General features: G+C 34.9%; 1 protein-coding gene and 1 long non-coding RNA gene across 7 annotated transcripts in view; one reads left to right on the forward strand and one right to left on the reverse strand.

The window, feature by feature from the left end:
* Positions 1 to 107, forward strand: part of LOC130453645 (uncharacterized) — a 37,220-nt gene extending 37,113 nt beyond the window's left edge. Inside the window, exon 2 of the long non-coding RNA XR_008911090.1 lies at positions 53 to 107. This is a non-coding gene — a long non-coding RNA (uncharacterized LOC130453645). The remainder of the gene's footprint in view (positions 1 to 52) is intronic.
* ABI3BP (ABI family member 3 binding protein) overlaps positions 1 to 12,630 on the reverse strand; it is a 293,851-nt gene that overhangs the window by 54,250 nt on the left and 226,971 nt on the right. For 4 of the 6 annotated variants that reach the window (XM_056793404.1, XM_056793406.1, XM_056793407.1 and 1 more), the window contains 6 exons: positions 11,246 to 11,314; positions 9,918 to 9,965; positions 5,059 to 5,103; positions 4,490 to 4,540; positions 3,535 to 3,582; positions 2,938 to 3,018 (listed from right to left, as the gene is read on the reverse strand). In XM_056793404.1, the coding sequence (XP_056649382.1) occupies positions 2,938 to 3,018; positions 3,535 to 3,582; positions 4,490 to 4,540; positions 5,059 to 5,103; positions 9,918 to 9,965; positions 11,246 to 11,314 (342 nt within the window). The remainder of the gene's footprint in view (positions 1 to 2,937; positions 3,019 to 3,534; positions 3,583 to 4,489; positions 4,541 to 5,058; positions 5,104 to 9,917; positions 9,966 to 11,245; positions 11,315 to 12,630) is intronic. The other 2 variants (XM_056793409.1, XM_056793408.1) reach the window with 1 other exon arrangement.

Below are 12,630 nucleotides of genomic sequence, written 5' to 3' on the forward strand. Positions count from 1 at the left end.
TTTATTAAGCACCTATGATGTGCCAAGCATTATTATTTTCTTCATTTTACAGATGAGGCAACTGAGGCAAACAGTGGTTAAGTGGCTTGCCCAAGATCACCCAGCTAGTGAGTAAGTTTGATTTGAATTCAAGTCTCTCGACTCCAGGCTCAATGCTTTCTACACTGTGCCACCAGCTGCCTATGGATAAAACACACACACATATAATTACATGTAACATATATTAATATACTAATTACAATATGGACATATAAATATAATAATGATGCTTCTTTTCTCCATTGTCACATTTTCCTGTTTGGTGATGCAGCTCTCTATTACATTATGTGGATATAGCAAATTATTCATTTTGTCTCTGAGGGGCACTGATGTAATGTTTGTAGTAATGACTTAAGATCTTAGGGTTATAGGCAGAAGGAATCTCACCAGCCAGCTAGTTTAAGCCTTTCATTTCTTGGGTGAAGAAGCTGAGTCTACAAATGAATATTTGCTCATTGTCCAAGGACTGGATTTTGGTTTTTGTTTTTATATCTCACTTACCTAGTGCCTTTTATAGTCAGTCAGAGCCATAGCTACAGATTTTTGAGTGCAGCACTAGTACCACAAACTATGCTTGCATGAAATCACATGGAACATTCCTTCATTTAAGATTAGGGGAAACAGGCACTGGAAAATTGGAATAAGGCTCCTTCTGGGGAAGGTGCCCTGCATTAAAGGTCAGAGAAGAGTATTTCTTTTCACTGATTCATGATTTAATAGGTCCTGGTTTATTTATTAAAATTTCTCAGGCATTTATTTAACTAACTATTCTTACTAGCTAAGCTCTAAGATCTTTGACAAAGAAATGTTAAAAATAGAATTCCCATGTGAAAATAACCTAATTTAACCAAATGTAAGCTTTCTTGAGGAAAAATCAGCTTATCATGCTATCATAGAAAAGAAAGGCATTGAATTTGCTGCCCTTGACCAAAATAAGTCATCATTGTGATCTCTAATTTTCTTTTTCCTCACTGAAAATGCATCTTTTCTGAAGGAAAGAACTTTATTTTGAAATATTACAGGTATAGCTAGGTGGCTTAGTATATTGAGAACAAGGCCCACTTCAGATATTTCGTAGCTGTGTGACCCTGGGCAAGTCACTTAACCCCCATTACCTGGCTCTTACTGTTCACCTCCCTTGGAACCAATACACAGTATTGCTTCTAAGATCAAAGTAAGGTGTTTTATTTAATTTCAGCAGAGACATCCAGGATGGAAGCAAACTTCAATGGTTTTAGTTAAAGAAAATAGAAGGGAGAAATTAAAGCAGATTGTTTGTTTTTGAGTGTGTGTGTGTGTGTGTGTGTGTGTGTGTGTGTGTGTGTGTGTTTGGTATATGCTGTGGTTGGATACTCACAACAAAAATCATTAGTCTAAATGCCTAGTTTGTATGCTAATTTTAGCTCATGCCAAACAAATTGTGGTTTCCATTGATTTTGGTCACTTAGATTCTATATTTTGTCAAACTTTTTTACTTTCCTAGAGAAACCTATTATTCCTTCTCATTCGATCCTACTCAGCATTCCAAGTCTTTCCATTGAAAATCACTTGGGAATTCTCCAGTAAGAACTTTGCCACGAAAATAAGTCAGTTGCATTCCATTTTGTCTTTCTTTTCCTCTTGCATGGTCCAAAGTAGGTGCTTAATAAATACTTGTTAACTTCCTTGCAGTAAAATAATTTACTATTTTGGAAAATCTAATAGATCCAGGTAACTAGAGAAAAGTCTAGCCTAAAAGCAACCATCTTTCATGGGGTGAGATCTCATTAAAGATGGCAGCTTAAACATTGGGGAAATTCAATGTTGGGAAATACTCCAGTGAGGTATTGCCATCTGAAATCTACAAAAGGAAAGAAAATCACAGCCACCCTCAACCTTAGTGTCTTTTGTCAAGTGATACAATGGAAATATTTAAATTCTAATAAAAAACCTTTCCATAATAAATGGATTATAATACAATCAGCTAAAGCTTACAGAGATGACCTGGATATATGGATCTGGAAACTAGAGGGTTTCTGTCTTATTATAAGGTGTCCTGAATTTAAAAACAAAACAAAACACTACCATGAGACATATGGTGGTAATTGGTATTTTGTTTTCTTATAAAAACTAGTTACTTTAGCAATAAGAAAACCAGAAAATAGTTTTCACCTCCTCAAATAATCACATCATATCTCTTTACTATGTAATTATAATAAATGTAATTTTTTTTATTTTGGGCATCTTGGATATCTTGCAGAGGATGTGTGCGCTCTGGAATAATGATGTTGTTGATGCAGGAAAATCTCAGTGTAGAAATTCCCTAGTGTAGAATGACAACTGATATGTAACTTATAGTTTTAAGAAATTTGTAGGATCATTGATTTGTCAAAGGATTTGACCATGGTAACAAACACACACATGTGTGTGTGTGTATGTATATGTGTGTGTGTGTGTGTGTGTGTGTGTGTGCAGTAGAACTTGAACCAAGGTCTCCCTGAATTCAAGGCTGACCTGCTATCCACTATGCCATACTTTCATACACTTTGATAAATTCTGATGTCGTCATCCTACCAAAAAATGAATATTACTACTTATAGATGTTTGGTTTTCTTTTTAGCCTACTTGAATGATACTATTTTTAAAAGTTAAGTTGCCGGAATTTTGTAATTTCTTGTTTTAATATGTTGATGCGTCTACTCCCAGGACTTCACAAAACCACCTGGGAACGAGAGAAGCAAGTGCATATTCCTATCTAATAAAAACAAAATCACATCTTCCTTTCAGATTGGAGAAAAGCAATTTTCCATTATTTGAAACAAAACTATTCAAGAATTTTCGAAATAAGCTCATACGGCTACTATAATGCAGTTGCTAAGAGACCTGTAATTCAACAGAAATATCAAAGGGAGAATTTACCCTTAGTGGTTTGTAGTACAGTTTGACTTGGGCTTGGCGAAATCTTAGGCTTAAAAGGAATGTCCTTTGTCCCCGTGGAAGCTGGAAAAAAAAGAAGTCCAAAGTAGTAAGCTACTGAAATCCAGTATCCACTCCACCAGCTCCAATGCAAAGTACACACAGCATGCCATGGGCTGAAACAGAAAATGGTGCTCTTTAGATGAAATGTAGAGAAAAAAGAATAATGAAAAGAATTTTCAGGAAAATGATTTCTGAACATGAAAATGAGCTTTACAATGTAGAATACTTTGGAACATGCAACTTACAATTTGGCAAGAATTGAGAATGCTAATGGACCCAGTGAATGGATCTTTTCTAGTTATAGTTCAGAGTGTCTGCATTGCAGTGAAAACATTTTTTTTCTATTTTTAAACCAAAATGCAGTGCTCAGTCTTCTATGCCAACGAACAAAGGAAACTAGCAAAAAAAAAGTAAAAGAAAATGAGATGGAATAGGATGAATAGAAATGGTGATATACAAGATGCTCATTCCAAGGCAGACTTGAAACAAGGAGAATTTAAAAAAAAGAATTTTTCAATGAGGGATGGTAAACATTACCCTTTGTTGGCTTTGGTGGTTCAGTTCTAAATGTAACAGGTTCCCGGACTATGTTAAAAGCAAAACAAACACACAGACACACATAAACATTTGTGAGAGCCGCTTCCAGGTCAACACAAATCTCTTCATTTCTAGATATACTAAATGATACATAACATTTATAGTTTCTTCATTCTGAGAAGTTTTTATAATAGGTCACTTGATGGCCCTCTCTTATGGGGCATTGCTCAAGTAACTTAGTTTATCATGGAATCCCAACTCCTCATCCTCTCCTCTGTCATGCTGGGAAAGGTTCTTGAGTGCACAGATTTCTACCTTAAGAATAGACTTACAACTATAACTCCATCTGATCAATGTTGCCATTTTGACAATATCTGAGTGCTCAAGCTGTAATGATTTCTGATATTTTGGCACATACCTTCTCCTGAAAAGTCATTCAGTATTTTGATCAAGGCAAGAATCAGCCACAAATGATGGAGAAGCCTTTAACCCACCTCCTGACAGAGAGCAATGAGCTCAAGATTGCAAAATGAGATACAGGATATTGGACATGACCAATACAAGAATTCATCTGGCTCAACAATTAATATTTATTATAAAAGTTTAGATTTCTTTTTCTATCTTTTTCTTTCAGAGAGGAGTAGGAATAGGGGAAAAATAAAGGCTTGTTAGTTGAAAAATTTCTAATAAAAAAAGCAATTTGGGTATAAAGAAAATAGTGAAAAGCAGTGGATTTTTGGCTTGCTTTCTTGCTTTCATTCACACTATGTATAGTAGGGAAAATCTTGCAGCAAGATAGCCATGTGTTTTAATCTTAAAATACACACATATTTATAGTTTATATAAGCTTCTCCTAACATTATTTTCATTGATAACAAAAACATCTGTATTCATCTAAGAATCAGTTTTTTAAAGAGCCACCTTACTTTCTTGAAAAACAAAATAATGCATTTACCAGGTTTGGTCTGAGAGACATCTGGGCCTGGTTTATGTACATCCCTAGGAGCTGAAAGAAAAATCCCAGGTTATAAGACATTGTGTTCTTTAGGCATCACACCTGATATCTAACAAAACAAGGACATGAAATCCCTCAAGAATGAATGATGGAATGAATAATCTCTTGTTAGTAATGGGGAAAAATGAAGACCATGAAGGAATTTTTTTAAATGGAAAAATGGCATTGCCTTGGAAAGAGCTTTGATATAGACCAACAAAAATATGGAAGTATAATTTTAAGAAGAAGAATTTGCTTTGAGTTTTATTTCATGCCAGACAGTCTTTTACCTTAAATGTAATGAATGCATTCTTAATATATGCATGCCTAACATCTAAGGATAGTAACAGAAAATATCTGTGATACAAGCCAGTAAAGTAAAATGAAAGATGTTCTGATTTGTTGAGTGCCTAGGAAAAGAAGGCATAGAGGGTTAAGCTGAATAATAAAAAGTAATGACAGAAGACAAGCACTTGTGTACAAAAATGAGATTAAAAAGCAAATATGTCACCCTTTATGTGAATCAGTACCTAAAGTGGTTGGCATTGTTGTTCTCAGAATGATGGTTGTTGGGACTGTTTCAGATAACAAAACAAAGATAAGGAAGGTCAGTTTGCATTCCATTTTAATATCACAATCCTGAATTTTTATTGTGCATTTCACATATAGAACAATCTTCAGAGTGAAAAAATGAAAACTCAATAGCAAACATTAAGTGCTTACCACACACAAGACACCGTACTAGGCATTGAAGAGAAAACATTGAAAAATACTATGCTCTTTCCTTAAACAAATAGACAGGGATGTCATTATGTCATTTTATTGGAGAAACACCAAAGCTGGGAATGTATGTCACTGAAACTTTTCTCACAAAGCAAAATCTTTCTTTGAGACCTTCTGGGATTGGGGGATGATACAAGATAGTAAGGCAAAATAAATGATATTCTGGGAAGGAAAACAATGTAAAGGTGCATATTTCTTGTCTGACAATTGCTATTCAATTTTGCCAACATTACCAAAGGAAAGTTTCCTCATCTTTGCTCTCCTTCCTTCTCTCTTATTCCCTTCCTTTTCTAGAAAAGGTATTCCTCCTGAACTGAAAAAATTCCTTGAATTCCATAAGCTATATGGTAGCCAGGTGAAGACTCCAATGTTTCTGGAGTAGAGTTAAGTTTGGGCTTCCTTGGAGAATGTAGCAGTCCACACCTATCTATGGACAAGGGAAATAGTTCAAATGTAAAGATTGTCTTAGGAGAACGCATGCTCAGTCCTGCACGTGGCAAGTAAAGCCTTTGACCCTTGTTCCCAGCTTCCCCCAGGATTAGGCATGAAATCAGGTTTCTCTGTGCTCACCAGGCTGAGACAAACCACACCTATACCTTGTCGTAATTTACAATTAACCAATGGCAATCCACTATGTAATCATCCCTATGTTGCATCTCAATAATAATAAATAGGATCTCCACAAAGAGCCAGCCCTCTTATGTATCACCTCTCACCTGTCTCTGTCTTTCCTGGAGCTTAGCCTCTGGCCAAGCTTATCTTTAACTTCTTCTCCCTATCTCTCTTTCTTTCTCTAAAGACTTTTCTTATTATCATCCTAACCTCTAGCCAGAGTGGTCTGGGTTTAGAGTATTTACTCTAAAGGACCGGGTTTTCCTCTCAGCTAATCTCTATACTACTGTAACCAGGTGTGGTTAATTCAGAGCTACTTAAGGGTCTCGGGTCCTCATGAGGTTATGTAGCTGGGCTTGTTCTGTGGAGCTCATTTGTTAAACATTACATGTGTGTCTGCCTACTTCTTATCCATCTCCTTGGCTTCAGTCCTTCCCCAAGGTCAACCTTCTATCTTTCCTTTTGTGGGAGGGCTGCGGGCCAGCCCCCCACTATAGAGAAGGAAAAAAAAGAAAGAAAGAAAAGCTCTTTTTGAGAGCTTTTTTTTGTTGTTTTGTTTTTTTTTAAATCTGTGTTTAGTCCATCACTAGTTCCTCCTCTGAATGTAGAAAAGGGATATTTATGAAATTTGTATAGCTATAGAAGGGGGAATTGAATTCAGAGGGAAATTAGAGGAAAACAATGTCCTGAAAACCCAAGAAAGAAAAGCCTTTCAGGAGGATGGGAGTAGTCATCAGTGTTAAATGCTACACAGGGGTCAAGAATTATGAGGATGAAGAAAAGGTCATTAGATGTGCCAATGAAGAGATTGTTGGTAACTTTGGAGGAAGAAGTCTCAGCTGAGTGATGAGGAAAGAAACCAATAAAAAGGTCATGAGAAGTGAGTGAGAGAGAGTAAGTAGATACACTGAATGTACACAGTTTTTCCCCCACTTTCTTATAAGCGTTTGACTAAGCATTTTTAGAATTTGAAAGAATGAAGAGATATAATGGGAGAGCTTGAGAGGGTGGTAGGGTCAAAGAAAGGTTGTTTTTTTTTTTTTAAGTACAAAGGTGACTCAAACCCATTTATAGGCAGCAGAATAGGAGCTAGAAAAAAGGGAGAGTTTGAAAATTAGAGAGCAAGAAGGAATACCTGTGAGAGCAAGCTACCCTAAGAGGTGGTTGAATATGGAGCCAATAGCATGCTTTATCAGAGGCTCAAGCAAAGATAGAAAAGATGGAGAATGATGCTTATATCAAGAATTTAACATTTTTATATTAGTGAAAAATGAGAATTCATGAAGAATAATTTCTACTTTCCCAGTAAAGTATTAAATAAAGCTTTGTGCTGAGAAGAGTACAACATGGAAGGCTTCAGGAGAGGAAAAAAAAGGTTTGAAACATTGCCTATTGGGAGTACAATAAGAAGAAAGGATAAAAGGACTACCTTGCTGCAGAGTCCCTTTGTGATTAGATAACACAAATTTTTAGTTGATCTCCTCTGCACAGTAGTTTAATATTTCCTCCAGTACTATTTAACATCTCAAGTAAGAGCAGAGATGGTGTATGTTTGAAGTTTGATAATGCATTAGTGGTGATCACACGAGGGGGTCTGGGATTTGAGTAGAAGACAGAATTACAGTGATGGATAATTATAGAGTCAAGATTAGGAAGGGAGGATAGTGAAGCCAGAGCAAAGATGCTGTCCTGGGAAAGCACAGAGGTATAGATACTGGAGATCACTGTGAGGATGAAGACTAGTAGTTTGGAAAGTCCAATGGCAAGTAGGGAAAAACATTTACTTTTATATCTTGAAGTTTATGGGGAATTATAATGGCAAAACTGAGGAATTTCTAGTTGTAAATTAAGTTTATTGTTTATCTGGAACTTGAAGAAGAAGGCATTTTGATTTACCTCTGCAAATGTGATGAGTATGATTAAACAACAAAGTTTATAACTATTCCGATTAGTTACAGTAATAGACTATACAAAGAAAAGCTAGGATTAAGGAAAGTAGAATCTGAAAAGAGATCTGTTCCTAATAAATCCTCTATACTGTAAATAGTTACTCTTTGCTTACTCTTTTCTTAAAATAGTATTTAGTTCTCTGTAAGAGTTTGGCTTTCTGTTGCTACAAATGACATTGTTTCTCTCTCTCTCTCCTGGCTTTCATTCTTTCTCTCCATCTCTCATCTATACTTCTTCCTCATGAATTATTGATTTTAAAAACTAAAAAAAATTTGCATTATCAAATGGGTAAAGACAAAAGACAGAAATGTAAATGTCTACAGAAATGGTATATAAATAATCTCTTTTCCATATACTCTACTTCAGTTTCAAAAAAGGCTAAATTTCTACCACAAGCAAAATTTCTTCAGGGCACATAAAAGATAGAACTGGGGTGTGCAATGAATTTGGTCCTCCTGTGCAGTTAAAAACTAATGGACTTAAGCAAATTGTGACTTTTATTTTTTCATAAAAAACCTCTATCGTTTCTGTTTCTCAGACTTGCAATATAAATAAGAAACATTAATATGTGACTAAATTGAACACAAGAAAACTAAGATGTCATAATCAAAAGTTTTGTTTTAAATTATAATTTTCTTATACACCCATGCCAAAGAATGCAGAAAATATTTGGTAGAAATGCAAAGATAATTTTTGACTGTCCATTGTGAGTTTGTAGTCTCAGACAGAATGTAGAAACCTAGTAAGAGTTACCTCATAATTTTAAAAAATCCTAATCTTATAATAATAATAATAATAATAATATAGGTATCCATTAGAATGTAAGCTCCTGGAAATTAGGACTGTCTTCCTGCTTATATTTGTATTCCTATTTTAGCACAGTGCCTAACACATAGAAAGCACTTAAGAAATATTGTTTTATTGATGCATGTTGGCATTGGCTCTGGAATTTATATTTGCTTGGCATTATTGTAAGAAAAAATGACTTGCCTGAGATCCATAACTAAATCAGTTTATAGGTAAACTTGACCTCATATCCTCCTGACTCAAAGGCCACCTTTCTATTCATTATGCCATTTTACTACCCCATCATATAACGTTAAACATTCCATAACATAATGATAAAGTGCCACTCATTTATTTTTAAAATGTTTAAAATTGGAAAAAAATGTATTACTCTAAGAGACTTTTTCTTGGGCATTGAAATAGATTAGATAAATAGCTAAATGCTGCCTAGGGTTTTGGATAAGCAACTTTCCAAAGTGTATAATTTAGTCATAGGTAACAACTAACACTGGCAAAACCTATCATAAAGCACAACTAAAAGGGTTCTTTTGCTATAGAAGAACTAAAAAATCAGTTTATGAATTCACAGTCAATTTATCTGAGTTTTTTGATTTTTTGATGCTGTTGATACCAAATCATTAATTCTTTTGGCTAAAAGAGATGAAACAAAGACCTTTGTTATTACAGTTTCCAAAAGGAATACTCCAAATAGATTTTAATTCAGACATGAAATGGACATGGAAAAGAAAAGAAAGCCCTTACTTAGAAGCATGAATATGGCAGATGTGTTCAAATATGCATGCTCCTCTAAATCAGAGTCTTATTAGAAAGCAGTTGTGACAAAAAATCAGATCAATTTAATTTGATTCATTTAATAAAAACATGCCATCATCTATTTAATTTCCTGCCCCTCCAGGAATAAAGCAGATAATTCAAGTGGAAATGCCACCGGTGTACAATGAGAGTTTTGATCCAAATGTTCCCTTAAGCATGTTTATTTTGTACTCTTAGATATGTGAGGGCATTTTGACTCCAGGAGTATCAATGAAAGAGATTTATATTCACAATATTATGGGGTTTTAGAAAAAGGCACAAGTGGCTGACTCAGGAGCAAATGACATGATGCCTCAAAGATAATAATGATAAAAATTGTGAGGAGAAATGTTAAAATTATTGTAGGTTCTTAAAACTGGATATTGCTCGGCCTCTACCACAATCTTGCCATAAGCAAAATGGACAAGTGAGGAGATATCATTACCTAGAGTTGCCTTTGGTTGCTTGATCCTAACTGTACTCTCTTCCAGACCTGCATTACAAACAAATGCATTCATTACATAGAAACCCAAATTCAGATTTCTCTCTGACTTATAGGTATGGAATTGCTAATTTGGCATTAAATTTAACAAAATTTGACAGAAAATATGACTAAAATGATGCTTTTATACAATCATACTTTTATATTATGCATGTTCATAATTAAATTAAAATTAGTAGATTATTAAAGTTATGACATTATATAAATTTAAATCATGGATGTCCATACATTAACAAGTGTTTGGGATAAACTGTGCTTACACAATATACAAGTAATGTTTGCCACGTGAACTTGAAAACAGAAATTGAGCTGCAGAATCACCAAAATATACCATTAAAAATAAGAAACTTATAGTTATTGAATTAAATAATTGGGCAGATTGAACAGACGAGTGGATTCCTGCATCTGTGCCAAGACCACTAGTGAGTGAGTCCAAAGCAAGAGAGAACTAATTCTGTCTTTCCGTGATCCAGATTTCATATGATCATTGAATACAAGGGGAAAAGATATTTCTATATTGGCAAAATGCTCCCTAAAGTTTGAACTTCAAATAGTCTGTTTTTTTTTTTTTTATGAGGGCTTTTTGCTATGGAACATTCTTCTAAAGGAGGTCTGGGGCTGAGGATGAAGACTTGTGAGCTAAGTAATGTTAGTAAGCCTATTTTACAGAAGAAGAAATTAAGTCTGAGAGGTCAAAAAATTTGCCCAGCTAGTAATGTCTATGGCAGGATTCAAACTCATATTTTGCCCACTACAGATATATTTGTCTTATCTATCATGCTGTACAATTTGTATTACTGTGAAGGCAGAGTTTGTTAGGACTTTTCATCAGACCTACCAGGTTGGTCAACTCATTGGCTAGACATTCTAAAATGAGAATTTCTTTAGAAAAGTAGAAACATGAAGCATGTTATCCACCAAAAAATACATGAAACTGGATCTTAGAATAAGTTCTCCTGAGATTATTTTGGTGGAATTTAAGATTATTTTTTATTTCCTAGGGAAAAATTCTTTTTGAGATTAGTTTCCTCAAGGGGGAATTATATTTGTGTCAAATTTGGCTATTGAGTAGCTTTTATACTTCATAATAATGAAATTCAGTTCACAGACAAATCAAGATACCCGCTACCCCCCCCCCCCCCAAACATCACTGGCCCTCTTTGAAAATGGAGGACAGCAACAATCAAAGAAAAGATTGTTTTTCTAGAGTTTAGAGTTTGTTAGATAACAGATTTTTCTGGTCATTTAATAATAGTGCACAAATATTTTACCATCTGTGGTCTGAGATATAACAGGACTTGGGGATGGTTTAGGTGAGGATGCCTGTCTTTCTGCTGGAGCTGAAAAACAAGATTGAAGGTTCTATTTTTTAGATTGCAAATGAGACATAATTTGATACATAGATTCAAAGAATCTTAGAGATGCCATTTTACAGATGAGGAACCTGAAGTTCAGAGAGTTTAAGTGAGTGCCCCGATCACAATGCTAGTAGGTCTCAGAGACAGGACTCAAAACTGAGGCTCTTGACTCAGTATTTTTTTTTTTTATCATTACACAAGAATATATACACAGGGTAGAACTCAAGTCTGCAAGAAAAATTAAACCATTTTGCAGTTATTATTCATATTCACACCATCCCTTTAGGATAACAAGTATGGGTAACTCTCCAGGACACTATGATGACAGCACTCCAAGGCAATGGAAATAGAGAATTAAATAATATCAGCTTCTGCTGCACTCTTACCCAAATTATAAGAAAATAAAAAGAGAAAGTTTACAGGAAAAACCTAAAAGCAGAGATTTTCAACCTTGTTTGTGTCATGGAATTCTTTGGCAATCTGGTGAAGCCTATGGACCCCTCCTCAGAATAATGTTTTTAAGTGGATACAATAAAAGGCAAAGTATTGCAATGAAAACCAATTATGTTCATGCATATACTTTTAAAATATTACAAAGTGAGGCCATAGACCCCAGGTAAAGAATCCCCAGTCTAGAGTAACTTTACTATATAGATTTTCTGGTTAATCATATATATCATAGTAACTATGGATGAGTTCAGTCTTCACAGAAAAAATAGGGCGAGTTTTAGTGTAAATAATCAATTTCAAGAAAAAATGATTTCAGTGGTGAGGTGAGATGGCAGGATTATGCTTTTGGAGAAGGGGAGTCTTTTTTCCAATAAGCAGGGAATAACATTGATTAGAGTTAGCATTATTATCTACTGTCACACATAAACATTTTGATTTTAGTGGACTATATATGAAAATATTTTTAAATGCAAAAGATAAGCATTGACATTGTATGATTTCCATTAGTTTCCTCCCTTCCTTCTTATCTATTCAATTAAGTTCGGTGATGCCAGAAACCTTCAATGCATCCAGAGGGGAAAAAATTGCTACTTTACTCTGTCCTCCCAATTTTCTCCTCTTGTCTAGTTTACACGCCAGTTACCGTGCAGAAGAGAGCAACCGGCAAAGCTGCAGACCTGGGTTCTCTGGGTCTCAAGCCTTCCCAGCTTCGCACGTGTGCACTCTTCCTGTATAAACTTGAAGAAGGCTTTCCTTGCTAGGCTTATAGGAGGTTCCTTTCACTCGCAAATGAGACAAGGACTTATTGTACTTAAAAATTCTTTTCTTCCCATAATCTTAGGAAATGG

This window comes from Monodelphis domestica, chromosome 4 (assembly GCF_027887165.1).
Source record: "Monodelphis domestica isolate mMonDom1 chromosome 4, mMonDom1.pri, whole genome shotgun sequence".
Lineage (NCBI taxonomy): Eukaryota > Metazoa > Chordata > Mammalia > Didelphimorphia > Didelphidae > Monodelphis > Monodelphis domestica.